Genomic DNA, 26,333 nt, shown 5'->3' with positions numbered 1-26,333 from the left:
AAGGACAGTAACCTTGGAGAAAATATTGATTTCCCAATGGCTCCCAAAGGCCTAGCCCACACTGCGTGAATGAGTGCGAGTGATTCGCCTTGCATGGCACTAAATTAGTTCACAAATGTGTGCGTGAAAGGGGAACACTAACATGTGAGGCACCTTGTTTAGAAGACTGGAAAGGCTGTAAAAGTGCAGACCATTTACCATGCGTCAAGCAGAGGAAACAGCTCTGAAGATACTGGGGAAGTTAATGAGACTCAGGGAAGAAACAGAGTATCTATATGTTGTGTTTGTACTGTATACTAAAGCTATACCAGAGCAGCTCTATGTTGCTGCAGGGGTGACATAAGAGATCAGAGGAGGTTCTATATTATAGTTTATCTCCCTAACTTCCACCAGCTGGCATACACCCACAGAATGGAAAAAGTTGGCTTTGGGGTTGAGCCTGTTGTCTCACAATTTGACTTAATGAAAGTCATCAAAGTGGAAAAAGCAGTGGAGAGGATGGTTTTGAATGAATTACAGGATAAATGCTGTATCTTTCAGATGTGGTACAATGCAGCACAAGCTTGGATATGAAAGGAAAGAGGAAGAAGAGTGGGAGGATTCTGGAGCAGATAGCTGCTACAAAGTATGGTGGATCCGTGAGTGTGTTTGGATAAATTAATGATTAGGTTTTTTTTTTTTTTTTTGGTTGCATGCAAATAAACCTTCAGCATCTGTCTGTGGTTTTTCTCAATTCAACTGGCACGTTTTGCTCTTCAGCCTGATTCCAATTGGAGCAACAACTTCTCAGAAAAGAGAAAAGATAGCTGCAGAAAAAAAGAAATGAGAGCTTGTCATCTGGGTGACAATGAGTGACAGCACTCCCCTGATACCATGGCAACACAAGGAATTCTTCTCAATAGAGCCCATGACGAATCAGGACCTTGATGTTCACTGCTTTCCAATTGAGGAGAGCGCAGGGAGGTAGATCAAGGAAAGATCTCATTCTGTTCAGGAGAGAGCTGCAAGCTAAGAAACACAAATTGAGAGTAAAAGTGGATTTTAGCCATTTGGGGAAAAAATATGAGACTTATTTTTGTGAATCAGTCCCACAGTTAAGAGGTGGGTAGTGTGAAGATTGTAAGAAAGGCAATGACAAGTAGCATGTATCTTACTTTTGTAGCTTTTTTCATACTGTTTTGGCATTTAAACTCCAAGATAAGAGTGTTGAGGTTTGTGCAAAGAACAGCATATATGGAAACACTTCATTGCAAAGCATAAGACAAGTGAAGTGTTTATATGAGGTAGTTTGGATGAAGCGAGACAAAAGTAGATCCAGATTTCAGGACCACACTTGAACGCATATAATGCACATCAGACTATAACATTAGATACTGTGAAATAGTTTAAAGCCCTTTTCATGCAAGATTTTAAAACTCAAGACATTGGGGGAAAAAAAGTTTTTCTTCCTCTTATCAAATAATATAAATGATAGAAACGCCAATACACTATTTGGAGCTTCTAGGATTACTGATGTTGTCCTGAACAAGGCAGCAACTGTCAGCTGCAGATAACATAGCCACTGTTGATTGATAGATTTGCTCTCCTCTTGTGACTGTCACATCATGAGAAATATATTTCAAAAAATGTTGTTTTTTTTTACTTGATTTCTGCCTGTCCAAAACATGAGGCCTATGGAAAACAAGCCCCAGAAATCCAAAACACTCGAGAAGAGATAAGTGATATGTTTGTATGGATGGCAGATAAACAGACTGTGTTGAGGGGGGCCGTCTTGGGAAATTTCCTGTATCGTTCCGGCATTGCTTTAATTTTGGTTTAATCCCGGGAGCAGAAGTTTAACGAACCAATTAATTGCAAAATCACATTAAATCCCTGAAAGCAATGATGTCAGTGTGAAGTGTTTCTTTCGGTGCTCAAGGCACGGATGTAATTGTCCCTGGTTAATGTTCATTGTAAGATCTCTGTTAGAAGGCAACAAGTCCTTGAGTCATGCATTCTAGCTATCCACCCCTTTTTATCCTTGTCCAGTCAGAATAAAAGATGTTCCACTACATGACTTTATTAGATATGATGTGGGCTTGTGTCCGATACTGAAAAGCTTGTATTTAAAAATATCCTTATCAATGACACACATATATGCAGATAAATGTTACTGTCTGGCCCTGCGGACAGCTCAGACAGTGCTCTGCCTTCCACTTCAGATTAGCACCAGCTATAGGGCAAAGATCCTCCTGCTCGGCCCTTTCTGCTGTGTTGCAGACAGACGACAGACCACGCAGCAGACAGTCCATTGTGTAATCCCGAGGGTCGTGCATATCCCACTCCCCCCTCAAAGCCCCAATCTTGGATTATGAAGGTCACACTGGTGCATAGAGAGTAGGGGGTTACGCACACCTCATTACAGAGAAAGCAGGATAAGACTTGAAAAAGCACAGAGATGTCTGAGCTGGGTGGGGTCACAGGTGGTCGAGTCTGAGTGACTCATGCTGATTACTGATTCAAATTTGGAGAAATTCTATGAAAGCAAAGCAAGCTACGTGCGATAATTATTAAAGTGTTGTTCAGATTTTGAGTTTTATGTGAAAATTAAACATAAATGGTTTGCAATCAGGAAGTCACTGAGTGGCTACACTGAGGTAAAGTGATGAAGTCCTGATAATGGCATGCCACTGGGATATGGAGGGGGACTGGATGGACCTAATGGAAGTTTCAAAGTGGTACCAGGCAGGCGGGCGGCTGCAACAAATAGCACTGGGAGACCACAGAATGAACACTAACTACACCACTGCCTAGGTTGGTTAGAGGGCACTTCTTCCTTTATCCCTTTTCCCCTGGGGATCTCTGGTTACAACACACGGATTTCACTGCCGGTGATGCAACTTCCAGTCTTTGCAATATCATGGTGACTGTTTGTCCTCTGAGTGGAATGGAATGACTGATGAAATTACATTAGGGGGAGAAAATGAAGAAAACATTGATAAATCTGAGAATCTTCAAACCTCAAATAGTCACGACTGGTACCATATGTGAAGTTTAAAGCAAAGACCCACCTCTTTAACAGGACGAGACCCATTTAGCTTTCTGCCTGAGGTGGAGAGTTTAAAAATGGAAAAACATTAGTTTTCTTTCTCCTCCAAACACATTAAATCAAACAGAATCCATAATAATTACAAAATAGCAATCATCATTATAAAGATCAAGAGGAGACCAATTTGAAGTTGTTTTATTACACCGACAGTATGAAGCCTTGCTAATGTGCGAAGGCTAATTAGAGTCAAAGCAATTACTTAATCAAAAATGTGATTATAAGGAGGCCTGATGTCTTGTTACCCATCTGTTTCTACCCATGTTTAGCTAAAAATAAGTCACAGATCAAATAGACCGTGAAGATGAGCACAATGAAACCAGTTGGAAACTGTCACATCCACAGATGCTCTTTGAAGTGTGTTAAAGATGTTTTACTTTGAGTACCACCTCTCTCTTATTGTTTTAGTATGGAACTGACAAACGACATGAAGCTTATATTTTGCGATTATACTTTATTTTTTTTCAGCTTTTATGATGGAGAGAATATGTCTTCAAAGTGAGTTATAAATGGAGCACACGCATACTAACCTCTGTGCACCAACACTGTCAAACCGTACTGTTACAGAGTGCAGCACTAAGTACTTAGTGATGGCGTTATCACAAGGGGGATTACTCCTCCTTCTCACTGGTTCAAATTCACAACTGTTGATTAAACACTTTAAGCTCTTATGACACATTATGAAAATTCTGCGCTGCACAGAGTTGTTCTTTTAATACACCAAGCCCAGCAGCAATAATATCCATAGGAAAGGAACAACTATCCTCTTAAGTTGTCCTAAACAACGTTTAGATACGAAAAGCTCTGTTGCATTTGAACAGATGCCTTGCCCTTATTATTTCCAGGACAACATGTTGGGAAATGTTTAGTTACATCATGTGTTTTGACAAGTTGTTTTCAGATGTAATAGAGCATTTGCAGCTCTAAACCCTGCCAATGAGAAGCTGATGTACCGTGGCAGCACATCAGCACTCAGATCTGAACTGACAAGTCTAAAGCGTGGGTGTGTTTGTGTACAAATTAGTAATTTAGAGAAACATCTGCCTCGTCCTAAAATTCTCACCAATGTTGTATTTGAATTATGTGAATCAAGTTGGTCCCACACAATGCGAAGCAGCCCGTCTGTAAGAAGGATTAGATTTGGATTAGCTGTCAGCACATATATGTCAACTCTAAGACTACTGTCTCAGATTAATGCTTGCCCTTCCTATCGGATTAGGATTAGGGTTTGGACAATGTAAAGGAAAAGATTAAGGGACAGAAAGGATGGCAATTGTCTTATTAACCTCTAAAACAAAGTGAACCTAATTATCATCCTCTCCCTGTTGCTTTCCCCCATGACTCTGCCACTTTGGACTTTTCTAAAATGCAACTTCCGTCCTGGAAATTTGCTTTTACTTTGCGTGAAAATGGATCCATCATGTATTTCAAGAGGCTTCAGCAGCCTCAGGACTTTTCCATTTGTCGATGACTCAGCAGAATTGTGCAATCCTTTAAAGCTCCTGTGAGGACATTTTGGCTTTTAAGGAAACAGATTGAAATGACTACTGATCTGTGTTTATGAGCTATAAGAGCAAAAGTGGCCATCAGAGAAGAGAAAGATTTATTTTTTCCAAATTATTATTTTATGTCTTTCACCTCTGAAAAACATAACTTAAAAAAAGGTGGTTGGAAGCAGATATTTGATAATATCAGAGTACAAGACCTTGGTATCTTGTTTGTTTTTGCTATTTTCCATATGTTTCTGTACAGCCTGAGGTTGTATGTTACCAGATAGATTTGGTTTGGGCTTAGCTCTTCTCTTTCTCCAAGTTTTTTGGCACACAAAATGACAGCCAAGGTGATTGACCTCACAAGTAGATTTTGGAGCATTACAGTTGACAGGTGTGTCTCAGCCCACAATCAAATTGAAAATAAATGAAGTGAATGACTGGATGACTGAGAGTGAATGACAACCATTTCTGCAGGCACAGGCAAACAATATTTAACTCATTTTGCATGACTGACACCTTGGCAAAATATGACAGCTTTTTCATTGATATATAATGAGGCTGCAGTTTATCCTGCTTCCAGCACCCAACCTCCAGAGTCTGTGGATTTGTTCCCTAAACCAAACAGTCGGCTAATGTGTGATGTTTTGTTTTGTTTCACTTTTATGCAGTAGCTGTGATTTTATTCCCCTGAGGTAGCTGCCAAGTGGATGTGTGAAGTCGCTTGAAGCTTTGGGCTGCCAGGTGTCTATTTTTCTTGTCTTCTTAACCTTCAAACAACAGCAGCTTTCTTTACAACAGCCTGCAGGGATGTGCGCTAACAGCAATTCCCCAGTTGGGAGCCTAGCAATTACAGCACCCCTCCTCTATCCCTGTAATTGCAAAGGGAGTTGCTTCCTGAGTGCTCAGACTGCTAGCCTGCCACCAGGGAGACGGACTTCATCTCCTCTAGCAGCCCAGGTAAATGAGGGCGTTAGGCTGCAGAGTTAAATAAAGGTTGTTTGTTAATAGAGCTGGGTGATTCATAATATGGCTTGAACCATAACCTTTTTCTGTGGGGTCATGATGGATGGGACATGTTCCTTGAGGCAAGTGCATACACAACCTGTAGTGCCCCACTAAAATATAACAGATAGACGGAGCACTGCAAGGATGACATACAATGACTTTTGTTAGCCAGTAAGAAGTTAGCATAAACCTGCTTTCCCCAGGGAATTTTCCACCAGATTTTAGAGTTGTCATTAATTAAACATGTATATCTACATCTTCGTTCAATTGGGTTCTTCGGAAATAAAAAAACATTTTTTGAATAGTGAATGCAAAGAAGTAAAAAGCTAACTTCAACTTCATGTGAGCAACTGACTTTCCAAGAAAGGTACAACCTTCAAAGTTAGCAAGTGGTGTTTTGACATACATTTTTCTTTCAAGTTCATGTTAATCACATTCCTTGTTCTGGCCTTTAACCAAAAAGAAATCAGCCTGTTAATTTTAGGATCAGCGAACCAGAGCTGCAAAAATGCTGACCCCTGCTTGGTAAAATAAGTCATGGCTTCACCATTCTGTTGACATTTCTTGCAAACAAATAACTGTGTCACAAAACTGTGTCATCGGCATAAAATATGACCCTATCTTCAATTCATGCCCCAAAAATCTAAACAAGAGGAGGTGCCTCATGTTTACAACCACTAACACCCATTTTAAAAAGTGGCTGTGAAACCTGACCTCACTTTGAGTTGTGGAGTGATAAGTGTCACCCAGGGACAGGCAGGAATGCCAGTGTTTTTCATGTAATTTCTCTCCAGATGGGAAACATGACACTATGTTATGTGTTTGTGGAGGTCATGGCAACAACACCGTCTTGTAGAACTCACGTTTGGCACCAAGGGGCGGGGAGGCAACGATAGCTGAAAGTAGTTAATTAGCCAGTTAGCACAATGAGGTGCAATATGGTTAATTAGGCAGAGCAGTACACCTACACATACTTCTGCAGGGATCAAGGAAACAATGCAGGTGAGATGGACGTGGTGCAAGAAAGCATAAAACATTACTTTGTTACACATAGAAAATGCACTAAAAACATTTCTGGTACAGTCATAGATGAGAGACCATTAATGATTTTGGTAAAACATATTTATTTATTTCTTCATAAAAACGACATGACTGCATTTTATTCAACTTCTCAGTCAAACCTGCTTCTTTTTCATATTGTAAAGCAATGCATACAGCAAAATAGTGCCTCTACAACAGCGGGGCCGCAGAACATCACTGTAGAATGACTTCTGTTAAAATGGTGACAATAGGTGCTAGTTAAGGTTGAATAAAACTCAACCATTCATGAAACTAAAATGAGTCATTTTTGACCCAAGGTATGTTTATCTCTGTTCCCTTCAGCCACTACTTAAAGTACGCTCCAAATATATTGAGAATTGCTTTTTTCATCAGATGATGTGTCCGGGTTGAGGGTAGAATTAAAGCATATGCTATGACCTTTCAAAAAAAAAAAAATCTGTAATGGATTATCCATGAGAGCTAAATTTATGAGTGTGATTAAGCGGTACGAGTTATTTTTGGAATGAGACATAAATGATTAGTTGCTGTCAAGCCAAAACAGCAGGTTTTTGGAAAACTGAAATAAAACTGTCTAAAATATTGTGACTTGACTCAGAACGATATAAATAGTGGTTTAGTCAAAATATTGCAGTGGAAATTTGTATCATTATATTAACCTGAAGTTGGCTCAAGGATTAACCATAAAGTTACTACCATTAATGCATCCATGTTTTATTGCAAAGCTTGAGAGATCAAGGCAGTGCCATCACTCAGGTCTAATTGACATGATGAGGAGCTATTACTGTATTGATCCACCTGGCAAGTGGCACTGGATCAGCTGAGGCCTATATATCGACCTCCCTAAGTGGGTCCACAGACCTCTGAGGGTCAAGCAAATGTTAACGGGATATTACCAGTTCCTCGTAAAGTTGGATCCAATTCAGTTTTAAGGTAGAGGCTTTTGGAAAAGCAAAAGGAGGAGACATGGTTATCCAAATTGAAGACGTAAAAATATTCTGCTGGGGAAAAACAAAGAGATACTGACCTTGCTCAAAATACCCGTAAAAACATTGTGCTTTTTGAAAAATGTTTATATACCTGATGAGAATTAAATCTGGAGCAGAAAGTCTGGATCATGGGTAAACCTGGTTAGGCAGCTTAGTGAGTTAATATCATAACAATAAATTATCATAAAATAGACTTCTGAATTTTTACACATCCACCAAATACTGTACATACACTGTATAACAATATCTCCAGAGTGATAGAATTATAAAAAAAAACACGAACAAGGGACCGGCATCAGTCCGTCATCATTGGTATTCTCTTAATCCCAGCCAAAGTCATAACCTGTCATGTGGTAAAACTTGCTATTAAAGGGTTTATAAAAGTCCCTTAGCTTCTGCACCACCTCTGGGTCAATATTAGGATGGGTCCTGCCTTTGGTTTTGCCTAGGCAGTGTGGCTTGCTGTTCCCCTCTGGTCTCTTAAGGCATGGGAAGCCTTTTGCTGGATTAAAGTGGAAATGCTTCTCTGTGACGACCCTCCTGAGCCCAAGAAAGTCCTGGACGCGTGCCATCTCACCAGCAGGGTCGCTTATCAGACGCTCTCCGCTAACAAACAGTAGTTGCTCCATGGGGAAGTACTGAAGCCATCGCTCAAGGTGCTTAGCGTACATGCCGATTTGAACGGCGCTCCATGTGGTGTCGATCAAACCTACTGACATGTTCTTGAAGGTCAAGCTCTCGAACGAAGGGATGTCTGGCTTCTTGGAGCGAGTCTGGGTGTAGTCAGAGATGGCCCGGGTGACAGGATCCCTGACGACTACAATCAGCTTTGTGTCTTTAGACATGGTGTAGATTCGAGCTGGGACCTCCTTGGTGACGTAGTAGCTGGGGGTTTTCTCCATGGTCAACTGACCATCTGAAGACTTGGGCATCAGTTCCCTGCAAAAAAAACACAGACACACAATTAAACTGTGTTTATGCATGCAAAACAAACAACATTAAGTTTGATTTTACTTTGTATTCATCCCTGCAATGCCAGAGCTTTAAGCATGAAGATGAGATTAACATTGGCACAGTGGCTGCATCTCTGATTTGAAGTACTGTCAGGTAGGAGCAAGTCAATCATCATTAATGAGACAATCATGGACCACATTACAGAGTGAGTGCACCTAGAGAAACAGGTAGGTAGCACAGGGGTCCATTTAACCATTTGTGATTGCATGACTACACAATACACAGTTCGTGACATGTTCTGAATGCAAACCCCAAAGAAAGACATTCATCTCCTGCTGCTCTATTTAATCTACCTTAAGACCTCAATCCTCTTTCAAACCCCACAGTCCTCACATTGAAATATTCCACACCTTCATTACATTATACAAAGGCCGGTTTAACTGTGAATAGGTGGTATTGTGTGCCTTAGTGTCGGGCCAAGACAGATGAGTATGACTTCACCTCTCTTCTCGTGTTTTTCAGTAATTTGGTGGAAATTGTGAAGATCTGGAGAGGCCTTGCATACCTCGTTATAAAATGAAAAGCTTTGGAGATGTCAATTCCCATAACTGCATATTCTTCTTGACTCTGGAAGGCTCTGGTTGATCATAATATAGCCTGTTAACTGCAGCCCTGCCTGGATAATGGCTAAAGTGAGCCAAGAGGGATTAGGACTAAGCCATACACGCTAGAGTATTAGAGGCTGGTTGACTGCCTTGTTGGCTGGTTGGGTGGCTGGCTTGTCTCTGGAGAGACACAGAGGAAGATATGTGGCCACGATGATCAAACTCAATGCTAAGTAGTTAATCCTTGAAGACATTCAAGTGATGTACGCAATACCATAAACTCCTGTGCAGTTCAATGCGTCTGACTCTGCTTGCATTCTGTGAGAGTGGATTTGAGGTTTTCTGCATTTATTTTTCATTGTGTTAGAACATTTTCAACATGAAGATAAGGTCACTGTTACTGTAGCAAGGGATCTGATCTATTGTGGTCTGTTGTTGACATCAACATTAGATTTAATCAGACAGGATGATAGATGTGTACAAAAATGAATACTGCATCACGTTGTTGTCTTCATCAAGGACAACCTTTCAGCACCAACCTATTCAAAAGCCTCTCAGTGCACGTTTGATCAGCTCCCTTAAGATGAATATCTGCCAACTGTGCGTCGCTCTAATTGCCATTATTGTGCTGCTCTTATTTAAACAAAAGCTTACAAAAATATTTTTTTCCAAGAACACAAGGTCCTGGAGAGCATGCAAACAAAAAGTCCTGCTAGCGAAATAAATTGTTTTCTTTCAAAATTATATTTTAAAGGGATTATGACAAGCTTCACAATTCCTGTATGCAACAAATTAAAGTTGGTTCAATATCTTTAGGTCTTTGTTTACTGAAATATCTAGGTATTAAGATGTGAGTGCATTAAAGAAGATTACAATTATAACATATTATAATATACGTAAGGCTCTATGTAAATGTGCTTGAGTCAAAGTGGTTAAGTGCAAATTGTTATGTGAAGTGGTTTCAAGGTGAGCTTGCATACAACTCAATTTTAAAAAGAAATAAAGAAATATATATCACCCAATTTATCACCATCACAGATTGCAGACATACTATTCACATGAGGTAAATCAACACTTCTCTTTCCAATATGTACCACCTTGGGAGGTTACATTTGCAGCTGGTGCCATTGTATCTGCATTTCCATTCAAGGTGTTTTGTCCATAATGTAAAACACAAAGCTGGCTGTAGAGCATGTTAAAATCTTCACTTGCTATTAATTCCTGCACACTTAAAATAGTACATGTGTATCTGGTTGCTATACAGTTTGTGCACATCTAAAATCTCTTACGCAGGACCGTAGAGGAGACAGGCACAATATTTTCTTGGGAACACCACATCAATCCATCATTCCTTGCCTTACAGAAGGAAAGAAGATTCTCATACTCTACTTTTGCATTCAACAGATTTAATTATTAACAACATGCATTGTGGTTAGTACAGTCCCTCATACAATATTTATTATACTAGCTCAACAAATATTAAGAATGCAAGTATATATATCTTTCTGCTGAATGTAAGGAAGGAAATACATTCAAGTATTGATGTGTGTCAATTCCAGCTGTACCGTGTGTTGTCAGTCAAAATGTAAGCAATCATTACAGTGATTGGAGATATTCTTGTGTGGTTATTGAGAGCTGTTGATCTTAATCGAAAGACAGGAAAGCAGAGGAGCCACGTCATTAAACTGATGACAGTCATTTCCAACCATCTGCCACAATACCCCACTCCAAAACCCCAGCAGCTTTCAACTTGCACATTTCCGTGGTGAAAACGAGCAGGAAAATGCTCTGCAAGATGTTGCTGTGCAAAGCACTGGGAAAAGGATTCCCTGATTATGAGAAACGTAGGCATCACCCGTACCTCGTTAGCGCTTTACAAACACTCATGGGGTTCTATTTCTTATACAGTTTCATCACCTGTCACCTGCTTCTATTTGCCTTTCAATCGAGGCCTTAGGTCTTTTACATTTATTCCACTTTCCTCTCCCTCAGAGTCTTAGCCACCATTGTATATGATGGAAAGAACTCCAAACTAATCAAGGTAATAGGTACGAGAGACACAAACAACTCTATCAGAATCCTTGCAATTATCTGCAACATCTCTTGGCTACAGACAAGCGCAGCACTGTAGGCCTCTCCTGGGGGCCTCAAGGGACACAAAAACTTACTACCAATCAAACTTTCCACTTAGTCCCCAAGCAAAACAATCTGGGTGAGAAGAACATGCATTATTCATCTTAGCAGAGAAAAAGAGCAGGGGAGAATATCTCAGACTGAGAGAAGAGTGAGAGAGTTGCCTAAGGGGTGCAGATGTAGCAAGCTTTCACAATTTGTTCTGCTTAATAAACAATGTCGCCTGGAACCAATAGGTTTCAGTGCATCTCCATCTATCAATCAGCCATGCAGAGGCGTCATCATTGAGCTTCAAGACAATAAAAAGTAGTCCTCTGTCTATAAATGAGCCACAGCGGGCAGACTTTTGCCCCTTCATGAATATTGCATGCTTCGTTTGAACTAAAAGCTAAAAACACGGCTTTACTCTAAAGGTGTAACATCTAAGTGGGCTCGTAATGCACTTTCAACATTGGAAAGCAAGCAGCCATAAGGTTCAAAGAGTTTCTAACTTAATTGGTGAACCAAAAATAAGCCTGTAGTGGTGGTTGCGCTAACACATAAACATCCTTCGCCCTCTAACCTGTCCTTTAAAACTCCGAGGAGAGCAGCAGGACTGAGGAGATAAGGGAGAGGAAGACTGCTTGTGAATGAGATAAAGCAAGAGAGGCCGGAGTACAGAGAGGATTAGATAGAATCAGGTGCACTGCTGGAGGTTCGGAGACAGCATGGGTCGACCCCACTGACACAGAAGCCTAAGTTTTAAGACACAGGAACTTGTGCAACGCTGTGTTTGCAGTTTTCTTTTTTTTTTTTTTGTGCAGCAGTAGCACAAGATACATCAACATTACTACAACCTACAGATGTCAATCCAGGAGTGGTGGGTTGTGTAATGTTCCCTGTGTGTTTTGTCTGCTGGTCAGTCAGGTGTGGCCATTAAACCGACTGCTTGCGAGACAGTGTTTGAAATGTGCTGCCGTGTTTACATTCACTGTTATCAGGTAGCAGGTTCAAAGGTAGGAATTAACAACACTGCAGCGTGTGGCTTTTTTTTTTGCTCGGCTGCCTGATGATTCCCATCAGTAACAAGTTCCGAAAAGACAGGAACAAGTATGCTGGAGAAAACTTACAGACTTTTTTTATATCCTGCAGAACTATGCTTCGCCGATTGCATCTGTAATTTGCATCTGTATTTCAGCTTTTCAGGCCACAGTGACAAAAGAAGGTTACAGAAGAAAAGGGATGCATTATCTAATGTCACGATGGCTTCTTATCTTACTCTGCTACTCTATGAGGGGTGAGCTACTGTGGGAATTGTTCGCACTATCAGAGACGGGATGAGAGGTGGTGGTATGCAGCCACTTATAATAATAAGACAGATAAACTGCCAGATGAGTTCCAGACAGAAATCAAAAAAGGGAAAGTATCTTTAGCGAGGGTGCTCTTTGGTCATTGCAGCTCTTCTTATCATGATTGTGAAAAGTCATCGTCATCGCTCTGCGCACTCAGAACCTTCCATTATGACACTGAATAGGATTCAGTCTCTCAGCAGCATTCCTAAACAGCAATGATAGTGCAGAGAATGCCTCTGCCCCCCTCCCCACCCCCAATCCTCTATTATTACTGTCAGTATGCAGAACTCAAGGCCACCTGGCTGTCTGATGGAGACAGGCTCGGTTGGAAGAGAGAAGGAGGAGGAGAAGTAGGAGGAGGAAGAAGAAGAGGGGGGGAACAATGTGTGAGCCCTCACACAACTGTCAGCCTTGCATTAACACATGACAACTCTGGCTCTCGGGTTGTTCATAGGACCAGCACGCCTTTTCTATCACGAAGGTGCCGCTTGAAAAAAAAAAAGTATATTGAAAGGCTTAACCAAAGACACAGGATTCGTTTAGCAAATCAACTAACTAATAAACGAATCATCATCTGAACAGTTGACGGTGATACTCGATGGCAATATTGTGATCCAACAAAATCAGATGAGTCTCAGTCTTTTACCGTGAACAGGTTGTTTTTGTCTGATTCTAATTCAACAGGTAGGACATAAGATATGAAAAACAGGCAGAATATTTGACAATATCCAGGAGCTAACAATGAAATACTGGATCAGCAAGGGTGATGCACGCCAGCAGTGAACTAATAACAGAATAGGGTGGGTCCACAGATTGTGCACAACAGAAATATAAACCCATAATCATTTCAGGGAAAACAGTGCAGGTAAATTGCCCCTAGTGACGTCATCTGAGTCGGCACCTCTTGCAGGAGTGTATACATGAAAATGAACTGGGCTGACTTTTTGACTGAAACTTTACAGTTTACCCTTCTGCATCAGTGCCGTGAGAACTTCTGCCCTCATCATGCCCTACAACCTACACATTGCGTTTGCAACGGCATAAAACTGGCATATTCACATTGCATTATGCTGTGCAGAGCAGCGAAAGAGAAGCCAGGCACGGCGTGTGACCAAACAGTGGGAATCTCCATGCACAGTCAGACATGCAAACACAAAGCACTGTTGCACATTGCCAGCTTCTTTTCCCCATTACTCCTCCGTTACCACCACCGATGACTAAACCCCACCACCATCCTGCAACCATGCGCAACAAATTGCCTATCTTATACTGTCAGTTAGCATGTTATGATTCAATGTAATGGCATTTAGAGGCGGGACTTGTGATCAAATGAATGTATCAGGACGTGTTGCAGCAGGCTCTGTTGTGACATTTCAAAGTGGCACATTTCTTTTTCTTGATATAGAAAGTTTCTTCTGGTTAACCATGTTTGTCTTTTCAGCCCTTAAAGTATTAAGCATGGATCATTAAGATGACGTCACTCAGAAATAACTGTCTATCGTAATTAAAGTAAATAGAATTAGTAGTAAACATACGCTATTCTAACTTGTTTGTGCCTGCACATGTATACCACACCTGCAGAATGAAATGTGAAAATTAGGCCTACAATTATTTTGGACAAGCCTGTGGTTGACTTAAAGATTAAACAAGAAAATAAAACTGTTGGTGTATAGTACGAAAAAACTTCCCAGACTTTTAGATCATGCTGCTCCTCCCTGTTTAATGCTGGGGAATCAAGGTAGCACGCACCTGAAATCTCTTACCCAACTGTCAGAATGGAAGGTTCCATTTGGGTGCCAGGTTTTGACAAGTCAGACAGGGACTTGTCAAATATGGGTCCATCTCCTGCTCACCGGTCAAAGAACAAAATAACAGCATCCCAGTCAATTATTTTTTTTTTTGTTCAATGTTTACTCTAATAATATGGGCATCTTGTCATATACTTATATAGCAATACCATATTATGATGTCACATTTTATGTTTGGAGCAAATAGTAAACCTATTCTTTGCATGCTATTTATGACTCCAATGTATGCAATGGTTTGCTACAATACGATAAGTCCTCACAGGCTCATGCTGGTCTAAGATGATCTGCAAAAGCAAACAAGACTTCAAAGAAGGAAAAACAAAGATGGCTGGGCCAGATTGGTGTTTTCTGTCGTGGCTCTGACTTGCTGTCAGTGAGTCTCTGCTGAGGAGAGAAAGACAGCAGCATGAAACAACACATTCTCTCTGAAGATTCCACAAAAGACAGAGACGAGGAAGTCAACAACTCGAGCGGATATAATGGAGTGAACTTGTTTTGTTTTTGGTGTTTCCAAAGTGCTGTAATAAGTGCTGTGGTTTGACAAATTGCCTCAAGCTAAAGCCCAGGGGGTTGCAGCAAATTAAATCTTCAATCTCCAGAAAAGGGAGGGGCAGGTGCACATTATCAGTATTGACAATCAAGTGGACCAATTCAAGGAAAGCTAGCATCATTTCAGTCATTCAGAGGAAGAAATTTGGCACAAACTGGTATAAACTTTTAAAGTGCAAGGTATTGTGGTTTTTATGGAAATATTCTAGGAACGTTCGAAGCAACAGGTTACGTGGGATTATTATTTTTTTCTCTTTGAAGAATCTCATTATGAACACCGTTTTCCTTCCTTTTCCTGTCAGAGTGCTGACACATTAGTTTAAGCTGGGGCATACTGTACCTATATTGAGAGTGTTCTCCCTTTCACCAATCCCCCTGTGTCCTTGCAAAGAGCTGAAAAGTGTCGAGTAAGCAAAATGCCACCGGTGGACTCCACTGAACCCACTCATGGGAAACACAACTTTCCACACAGAGATCTCTGAAAGTCAACTTTCAGGCGAAAAAGCTTAAGTGTAGTGTTGGAGTCCTTTCTTGGGCCGGTTCCAATGAATGCTCTTTTCTGATGAACCCCCTGCTGGGCTTCGTCAAAGAGCACTTTCACCCTTCTGAACACATTTGCATACAAAGTGAAGGCAGAGAAAACATGTTTCACACTAATTGTCTGCTCCTTTATTGTCAGGGTTAATGCAGACCTCAGGGGTCCTCCAGCATCCCCTTTCATTGAGCTCTATAATTCTGTTGCGCTTTCTAAAGACTCACTTTAAATTTACTGCCCTCTATCTGCCACTGGCCTGCAGTAAGCCTCCCTGGGGCTCTGAGGAGGATTAGACCGTCTTCTCTGACACCCTCAGTGAGTTATAAGACGGTCGCTTATTGTTCCATATAAGGAACCTCAAGAGGAAAACAGCAATTAATTCACATGTACTGTATGGAACACAGAAGGCCTCAATTTGAAGCAGGAGATGAGGAGTTAACCTGCCAAAATAAGACAGTACAAGAGGAAGTTTGGATGTTCTTGTTAAAATAGAAGGTGCCTTGGGGTTGCATGTGTGTAAGCATGCACATCATCCGCCGCCTTCTCTTTTCCTGCCCTAAATGTGCTGTATTGTGGTCGGGGTCCTGCTGTGTGAGGGGGGCCTCTCCTCAATGTGGGGCTCCAGCAGGATGGACACAGCAGACCTCCAGCAGTATGGACACACCAATCACAGCAGATAAATGCTGTGGGCACAACTCAATACCACCACAGGAGCAGATAAGCCCACCCACTGGACCGCTCCTCTCCACAAGCTCCCACAAACCATTATAGTCTGGGGGCAATGAAGTGAGACATATGGGGAAACAAATCAACAAAACACTTTGACTTCTTTCTCTTAGCTTATTTTAAAGACTTCAAACAGGACAGCAGACTGAAGAATACAAACTGTTAACAGGCCACACCAAGTACATAAATGCTAATTTCTCAAGTCCTTCTGAGAGCATTTTGATCTACTTTGCAATTTTGACCTATCACTGTAACTTCCTACATTGTTAATAATCAATATATTTCCCCCACATGTGTCGAAGTGCTTGTTTCCAAACTCACTTTATTTAAAATACTGAATTATTCTGTCTGAATTACCTCTGGAAGCTGCATGCTACAGACCTACTTTATTTTCACTGAGAAACACACATCTTGGCTGTTTTTATTTTGAAAACTGTTCCACATTCCTTAAGTCTCTTCCTAATGCCTTGTTTTTAGTCCAATAACAAATATAAGAGAGTTTTCACACATGCACAAAACTCTTTTTTTGTGTGTGTTGAGTGTGATAGGTGCACAGACAGAAAGAGTTGATGAGTATGATGTTGTGGGTAGTTATGAATTTAACTTATTGATTATTGGGTTCCAGACAGATTCGAAGTTGGCAGTTTGTTTTTTTGATTGAGGCAGAGAGCTGTACCACTGCTATGTATTCGATGAGTAAGTTTTCCCGATGTGCAATGTTGATTTTTTTCTCTCGATTTCCGGTTCATGAGGACAGTTTTCTTGCACAAAACTCTTGTTCACAACATTTTAGCTGATAGTGTGAACACAAATGGTAAAATGTTCCTCATAGTGTATTAAAGAAATAAACTCCGACCAAGCAGGCTGGGGTAATTGTCAAATTTCCATGCACGTATGTGAGGCTGCTTTATTTCGTTAATCCCTAATGTAAAGGTAATACATTTTTATTATAACGTCAGACTCTGTCACTTTGTCACTGCTCAGAAGGATCAAGAAGTGCATCTGTTAAAAAGACTTTACTCTGGACTTTCAACCAATAAGCGGTTCTGTTACTATGATGAAGTGTTGATCTCAAAAGACGTGTTTATGCACTGCTGAAAATTTCCTGAGAATTTCAGGAGGACTGCGTCTAAAGTCCTGATCTAGTTGTTCACAGATGCACCACAAAGCAGGAGACTATGTTGGTCTCCATGAGGCAAGATATGAAGAAAAAAAAATGTGGAAGTGCTCGACGAAGCAAAAGTCTTCTATACTATGCTATAAAGAGAATATTTGCAATTGTATCAATGCTTCTGTGTAGTTCCACAGAATTACAACATCAACAAACGAGTAGTAAAGAACATACTGGCAAACAGGAAACTTCATAGAGTTGATATATTTCTTGCAAAAAGATGGTACTCTACTAGTAGCATGCATACAATCCAAGGTTGTGTACTGATCACAGGGAATAAACATCACCACCCCCTCCTGCTCGCTCGAGGGGAATTCTCCTTATGATATCCTGCTGCGTTCTCACATAAGCTCACTAAGACTTTTTAGGGAGAAAATACAAGGAGGCCGGCAGGAGAAACTCCAAATAAAGTTTGAGTAAAAATGTGGTTGTTTTTGTTCATGCAATTAACTTACCCTGAAAACTTCAGGAGTTTTGTGGAAGTCTGAAATGATGTCAGTCAGATGTGATGTCAGTCAATAGATTGCTTTGGAGCATTTGTCCCATGTTGCTCACTGTCGATGTGAAATGTGTTACACAGATTTATAAAAGCCTTATGATATTGCAGCTTGCATTGAAGCCTTTAATAAAAAAAAAAAAGTAGGCACACTGTTGGAAAACAACAACACAAAAACAGCCGAGTGATTTTTCTCCGTCCAGGCTCGCCTACATGATCATTCCCTGTGGTGTTGCCCTGCTTGTATATGGGCTCGACCTGTGGCTCGGTGCGCTTACAGTGACAACTCAAGCCGAGCAGTTTTAATTAACTAGATCTATCTGGAAAAAAAAGATTCATTATAATGTCTCAAGATGAAACTGTTTCCCACATCAGATGTCTGTGTGCTTGATGTTCTATCATCTCTCAGAGCAGGCAGCTGAAAGGTCTCAATTATATCCAGCTGCTTCAGTTCTGTAGCATTTGTGTCCATCATTAATGCGAGCTTCTCCTTCTTATTAGACAACACTCACTTGAACATGCATTGCCCAATCATGCACCACCTGTCCATAGAATAAAAAGAAACAGCAAACATTTAAAGAAGATCAAAAATCTCCAAATATTTCATGATTTCAGTTTGCTGTTATCGCTCAGCCTTTAGAGATGGACAAAAGACCACTCACTTCACAGACTGATCATCCAAAAATGCCCCAAACCTGTCCGGAAATTCTTAAAGGAGCTTAAGCGAGAAGTCCTTTGAACAATGCTTGGCTTCCTCTATTGTATCTCCATGGAGCCAGCTTTGAAACCTTGTCTACATCCTTTGACATTGCCTGTTAATCCCTCAGCTCAGTCAGATGGACACTTGAAACAGCAGCATCTCTTATTGTCGTCCTATTGACAATGTGGTTGCTCTGATGTGACGCACTCAGCGACAAAGCCTTTCCGGGCATGTTTTGGGAACATTAAAGATCAATAATTTCCGTGAAAATAGTGTGTTTGTTGTTCATTTCCACTCAGAGAAACTATGTGAGTAATATCGCAGCTGAGTCAATAGTACAGAGTTTGCATAGTGAGATGCAGTACATGGTACAAGGACAACAGTTGCCATGGCAGAGAATACAATACAAATGTTACGTTACACAGTGTTAAAGGTGTAAGCAGCCTCAGAATGATTATCTCTGCCTTTGACATTGAAGTCAGGATCATGATCTTTGCCACTCAAGGATGACAGAGTAACTTACTGACTCCAAAACCCCTAAATTAAAGGGTTGAATTGCATTGAGAATTCAAGTCATCTTTTTTCTATACCTGCTGCCCCTCCTTTTCAGAAAAAAACCCCCCACAGTGAATCTGCACGCCAAGGACAGATGGAGAAAAGAATTCCACAAACTCAGATTGAAGGTCAGGCAAACAAGAAGCAAAATCAATCGTTCTTAGAAAATGATCACGAGGAGAAGTTGTGCCTATAAAAGTCCAACTTTCAAATATGGGAAAGTAGTGTCTTTGACTACTGTAGCTACTCTGGGGTTGCACCTGCTGTTGTTGTGAGGCACACAATGTATTTTACATAATGCTCACAACTGATCAATAGCAATATACAGAACATAAATTGTACACCGCAAAGTCTTTGTTATTCAGCAATCGATACAAAAAATATAACAGATAATTCACTCGTGCTTTGTGTTTGCTGTGGCCTCAGGCCTTCAGCATAGATTAAATTTGTGGAGGGAAAAAAAATCAATAATCAAGGTAATCAACATCAAGCTGTGAACAAATGTGGTCTCTGGTTTAATAAAGAGCTAATATTAAGGGATTTAATGTAGGCTTTAGTTTTCTTTCCACGAATAATTGAATTGAAAAAAAAAATCCCTGCAAACTTCAAACTTCACTTCAAAAAGGACTAATCTACCATTCAACAGTAATCTACCAACATGGTCATATGATTCACTGCACAGACTCTCTGTTATATTTCCCACTTTCTATGTTCTAAGCTTTTTCTATCAGCTTGCACATTTGATAACGTCCCAGGAAACTTGATGAAATGTCATTTGATTATCGTCACACGTTTTGTATAGCTCGGCTGCTGATGAAAATTAGAGGAGACCAAACTTCTCCTAGAATAGCAGTGTTTATTTTATATTAATTAGTGTCTATTTAAGATGAGCAAAGTCTGAATCTGACATGTAAACAAAGTTGTTTGTTCACGACCAGATGTTTTATAGTGAACTGACTTTTATTACTCATATTAAAGATGGATTAATATGGTTACAGAATTTGACAACAGGTGTGTTTATGATTCCCAGAGCTACAAAGTAGGCTTAAGTGTTTTATTATATCGGGAGGAGTTATGCTACCAAAGTGCAGACATGAGTAAGGAATCAGACGCTTTACTGGCAGCCCATGTTAATGTAAAACGGGGCATAGCAGAGCTCATTGGACTTTTTTATTCTTCTTTTGAGTCGTGTTTATTGATAGGAAAATGAGGAGGTTGCTATACCTGTACCACTCCAGCCCCTTGTCGTAGTTGCGGTCGAAGAAGTGCGGCTCCGCTCCCACCGCTCGGATGTCCGGATGCAAGCGCAGAAACTCCAGCAGCGCCCGCGTCCCTCCTTTCTTCACCCCGATGATAATCGCCTGGGGCAACTTCTTACTTTCCGACTCATTGAAGAAACCCGACATGGCATTATCATCCAACGCCTTCGCCTCGCCTTTAATTTCATCCCAGTCCTCTCCTCTGCTGTCCAAATCGTTCTCGTTATTCAGTAAGTCCCTGGACGCGCCGAGAGAGGACTCTTGATTGTCAACTTCAGCGTCGTTTTCGTGTCTGTTCAGCGAGCGCAGAGCCTGCACGTTTGGCATCGTGGAGCAGTAGCCAACGCAACAATAAATCATATACACCCAAAGGGTCAGCATTATGCAGAAAACAAAGAGTTTGTTTTTCACGTGGGATGATGGCACAACATGTAGACTGTGTAAAATCGGACTATATTCCATAGGACCGCCGTGAAAAAGTTATATTCCAGCTAACAGGCATTTTGGCAGAGGCGCCTCACTCCTCTGCCATGACTGAAATCCTTCCACAAGACAGAGATTATAGTCAATATTGACTCTGATATTGAATTGTACATCGGATGTTCCTTCTGCCAATCCAGTTTTGCTCCAAATAGCCTAGATGCCAATAATTTTCTTTAAAGGTGAATCAAAAATCTGAAATAAAAAAAAAGAAAACAACAACTAAAATGTATGAAAATATCGCCAGGTGAGCGACACGCGCTTCAGGGACAGAGTTTGTCTCCCATCACTTGCTCTGTGTGTGTGAACGCTGCCACAGCTCCACCACCAAATTATCCACACCCGGCAACAGCGTCAAGCCTGTCAGAAGAGGGCGGAGGACTTCCGCTAGAGCCCTTCAAAGTAAAGAAAAGAACTCGTAAAAAATGTTTTCGTAACATTCAAAGAAAATGAATTGGACATGGAAAGTAACCTTAAAATAAATCTGATCCTGATGATGTTTTTGATATCCCGTGCCTTTATAGAGACTATAATATCAATGTGTTTTTTTTTTTCGTGTGCTAAATCAGAACTCAAATCAAGAAATTAAGTAGGCTTATTCCCTAACTCTAGGCCTGTAAAAGTGGGTACTATAACATGGCTACTGTAAAATCCCTCATTGATAGTAATGTAGGTTATTAATAATAGGTTGCCAAATCCATTAGTTATCCATCGTTTGATTTTGAATTGTGCTTTTTGTAATACATTTTATTTTGAAAGCTCTAAAGATTCCGGTCTTGATTTGCCTTATTCCACATTGACGCAATTGTCAGGCGCTGACACCAACTTCATGTCAGATATTTCAGGCATTAAAACAATATGATAACTTATCAGTGTTTATCCTGCTGGTAATGTTTGCGTTGTTGGTCATAAAGAGGTATTTGATTTCAGCCTGTTTAATTATCGGTTAAAATTTCCTCATGGGTTTATTGTCCAAAATAAAAAACTCATTCTGTAGAAATTAAAAATACTTGTAAAACAATAAATTAGCATTGTCTACATTAACTAGGTGCTTGTGATGAATTAAAATCGGAACTTAATTCATTCATTTTTTTAAATGTTTTTATTGTGATTAATCACATGCTATTTTGTCCCTTTAGGTGCACTCTACTGTGTCGCCCTGTTGTCCCAGCGATGAAAAAGAGTGACACTGCTGCATCTCAAAAATCTCTGATTTTACTCTCCAACATGCAATATTTACTTTGTTACTGTTCCTTGGGCAGTTTTCATCTGTTACAAGTTCTTTTTTCCATCGTTAATTGAATGCTGTAACGTTCAAGTACCAGACGGTCCTTACAGCCAGTAAAGTCCTCCAGTTTAAGACATTTCAAAATGTCGAAATAATAAATCTTAAAATATTCAATATAAAACAATGGATTTAAAAAAATGCGATTTAAAATATCATTAATTGGGACTAGCTATTGACATTTTCGGATTAATCACAATTACACATTTTAATCGTTTGACAGCCCTCTAATAAATGAATTCAAGTCTCGAAAAAATAATGCAAAAGTCTGCTTAGGCCTATTTGTTTGTATTTTTAAAAATCTGTATTCAAAAGTCAGCTGCCAGCAGGTAAACAAGTGATGTGACACACAAGAATAGTGTCATGGACCAGCTGTGCCTTTAATCGGCTACGTCACACTTTTCCAGTTACTGTGGGTAAAATGATCCAGTGAGTCAGAACTAATTGGCCTCATAATCTTTCCTAATTACTGCTGTAATCATTCCAAACAAGGTGAACGCACTGTCCTACATCAACAAATGTTATCAGAGTAGTTCAGGGATCCATAAATGTTAATCATTTACTCTGATGATGGGGAGTGGTTGTGAAGCCACTGGAAAGTTTTCTGTCTTGATGAAGATATGTGACTGTGAATTCTCCAATGACACTGAACATTTGGTGTGTGGGCATGTGTGTGGTGGCACCTTCTCTTGATGTGGGGTCAAAGGCTCCCAGTCCCACCGCACCCCTGAGCTAGCAGAGGATTAGCAGGATTACCCCAGAGCTGCCATGTCAGTCAGAGTTTCACCAGAGACAACCCTGCCCCCTCCATGTATAAGCCCCTTATCTCATCTCTCAGACACCTCTATATATGATACACATACCTGTGTGTGTGTGTGTGTGTGTGTGTGTGTTTTTCTAATCCCAATGGTTGAATTTCCACACTTCATGAGCACAAGATAACCTGTTTGGAAAATTGCGTGCATCTCAGGGTTTGGTTAAAGCAACACAGTCACATGGTTTGCCCTCTCTGCACTGTGTACACTTCATGTTTGTCTTTGCACTGTGGACTTGTAACTCTCTGAGTAGGAGTTGAATGGCTGAGTTCAAGTATTGTATTCACTTTATGTTTACTCTAAAGTCCATAAAAACATCTTGGAACTTGTACAATTACATAGCAACAGATAAGAGGTCATACTTATAGACGGATAGTCTTAAAAAAGACGTTTAATTCCACACGTAGAGATCTCAGAGAGAAGAAAACTATCAGTAAATGAAGCTATGAGGAAATTAGTATCTGTTTGGGAAGAGTTACAATGTGTTTGTCTAACCTGACGTTTCTTCTGACAAAGTATGAGTCACGACTGAAGTTTTTTCCTCCTAATTCAGTCACTTCTAGCCAAGTGTAAACACATTGGAACACTGTAAAGGAGGAGAGCCAGATAAAAAACAGAGTGATACAGAAGCTGTATGCTCTTCTTAAAGGAACACAGAATTTTTTTTTTCTGGAGATGATGGACTCATAGAAGAAACTTAGATTCAAGTCTGACTTAAATTAAGCTTTGCATTAGGCAGGACGTGGAAGTCATACGCCCTGGCTGTAATCAGCTAACAGCCAGCTGATTTAATTGTTGCCACTAATCACACACGCACACACACACACACACACACACACACACACACACACACACACACACACACACACACACACACACACACACACACACACAATCACAGCTCATGCTACCATCAAGGCAGTCCATTTAAAGACAAGCTCTATCTCACTGATCTCTGCTACATCAATACTGGACACACTATGCTGCTTCTGCTTGCAAAGCTTTGCTTCCATCTTCCCAGTCGCGACCTTTCCACCTCAAGCCTTTGGTTCACCATTGTAGGTGTTCAGCACTGTGCTCCCTGGAAAGCTATGGTATACCTTCAAGCAAAGCTTTCAACACCAAGCAAAACTGTATTTCTATTTTTATTGATTTTTTTCATAGATGTGTTTTGACACACAGAAAATAATAACGGATTAATGTTTGTGCCCTCTTTACAAAAGTCTGGCTGGTTGTTAGCGTTGATGATGTTGGACAGGATACAATAAGAAAGAGCATTAATTAAAGAGCATTTTAAACATTAACATCATTCAATCAATGTATCAAAGCACATGATGAAGTTGCATCTTTTTACATTCTTAATTACATGGATTGTTTTTACATAAATAACTTCGGTATAAGAAATTATTTGTAAATGGAGAGTAAAGAGACACATTTAAAAAAAAGAGATCATGGACCATATTTTTCCCTTTTTTTATGGATTCAGGTTATCTACATGGAGGTTACAGACTTGTAAAGCATAATAAAGGGAAGGTAAAGGACTAAGAGTAAGAATCAAAGACACCTGAGGCAGCATTCAAATATATGTTAGACACACACTTTAACAAGAACCTCGACACCGTTTTTTTCAATCTCCGTGAAATAGTATGTGCTGATTTGTCCCATCTGTCATGCTTCATGGTGCACGGCGACAATACCTCATACACACACATGCACACACAACCGTCTGACCTCTGTGTCATCTGACAAGGACTCTGAAGCAATGCACCGGACACTCTAAAGGGAGTGTTTGGCTTGTTTTTCACATCCTCAATAAGATTAAATTTACTGAACCATGTTAACACTCTTCTTCTCCAGCCTAAACAGATGACATAAACAGCACTCCGCTCATACATGAACGCCAGACTGTTAAATTGAACACTGCAAAAGGACACACACTCAGACACACACACACACACACACACACACACACACACACATTTGTGCTGTATTTAGGTATGTCGGCTTATCTTCCGTACCACTGCATAAAACTCCAGTATCAACAAATGCAACCTGATCTAACCATTGTATATTTGGGTATTCATTCTGCCATTTTGGCTCCATGTTCTAATTTAATTTCACACCACATGATAATGTTGTTGCTTCACTGCCAGGAGAAGAAAGCTTGAAAGTGTGTCTTTCTACCTAACAAGGACATGTGGCGTCCCACACATCTGCCTGCACAATAGCCTCAATGGTGCTGCTAACAACTTGTGCTTGCTTATTGCCATGTCCTGTCAGCATGCCTGTGAAATGTACCTTTCAGCAATTCCGCACATGTGGATAAAGTGTGAATCAGGTGGAAATTAGAGCTCTTTGTTTGATTTTGTATGTACTTGCACTTGCTATGTCAAGAACTACAATCTGTGTTAGTGTCTTGTGTGCACAAACATAATAACAAAGACAAACAAAAATCCCATCGCACTCACGTCACAGTTGGAGCAACCTCCAGATGTCAGAGATCTGAGCCCATTAGTGAGTAAAGTGGACTGATGGATGATCTCATCTGCCCGCTACATCCCCAAAAAGAACAAACAAGCGCTAACAACAGTAGGTCTTACACACGCAAAGCCTTCAATCTAATGACAGGGTTACTAGGTGAGTTAAGGGGCAGATCAAGAAGCTGCTGTTACTCCTTCAGTACTCCTTTCAAGGCCTCCAACTCTGGCTAAGGCTGTTTAAAACGTCTATAAATTCTCTGGAGCCGTGCTGGAGACCTTCTTTATCTTTCGTTAAGGAAAAGCTGTTGCCTGAGCGGATTTCCTCGCTTGATCCTGTAGAAAAAGGTCTTATCCCCTCGCTGCTGTCCTCCTGGGCATGAAGGAAGGCCGTTTGGCAGGTTGGAGAGCTCAGGCAGGCTTAGATGTTCTGGTCCTGCCAAGTCCTGCACAAGCTGAGAAATCCTGTAATGCTGTTAGCAGTTTTGTTGTAGCCGCTTTGTTACATTGACACAAATATAGAGGCTCTGAGTTTCCCATGTATGTGGCAACGTTTCAGGAACATGATGCAGGGTCTATTTCTTTCTTTAAAGTACAGATGCCAATGAAGAACATCAATTGACTTGAAAAGTAAGACATGAAATCGATGTGAAATGACCTCAGTCTGACATTTGATTGGCCCTTCTTTTACCCTATAAGGCCATTTATTGGACAGTATCGTGCACAAACCATACTTTGTTGGAATAATCTTTTCTTCAATGGTCTTTTACCCCCCCTAATTAATGTTTTCTTAAAACTGGTTGTCTAGTTCTGTAATGATACA

General features: G+C 40.5%; 1 protein-coding gene across 1 annotated transcript; it reads right to left on the bottom strand.

Annotated features, from left to right (window-relative positions):
• Nucleotides 1-6,687: 6,687 nt before the first annotated feature.
• On the bottom strand, nucleotides 6,688-21,259 carry hs3st3b1a (heparan sulfate (glucosamine) 3-O-sulfotransferase 3B1a). Its single transcript, XM_079366636.1, has 2 exons — nucleotides 20,419-21,259; nucleotides 6,688-8,570 (listed from the first exon to the last, which is right to left on the bottom strand). Exons 1-2 carry the CDS (start codon nucleotides 20,913-20,915, stop codon nucleotides 7,952-7,954), a joined length of 1,116 nt encoding a protein of 371 aa, XP_079222762.1. The 5' UTR covers nucleotides 20,916-21,259; the 3' UTR covers nucleotides 6,688-7,951.
• Between the last annotated feature and the right edge of the window lie 5,074 nt (nucleotides 21,260-26,333).

The sequence above is a fragment of the Symphodus melops genome (genome assembly GCF_947650265.1).
Source record: "Symphodus melops genome assembly, chromosome: 17".
NCBI lineage: Eukaryota > Metazoa > Chordata > Actinopteri > Labriformes > Labridae > Symphodus > Symphodus melops.
This window is presented reverse-complemented; position numbering and strand designations above follow the sequence as displayed.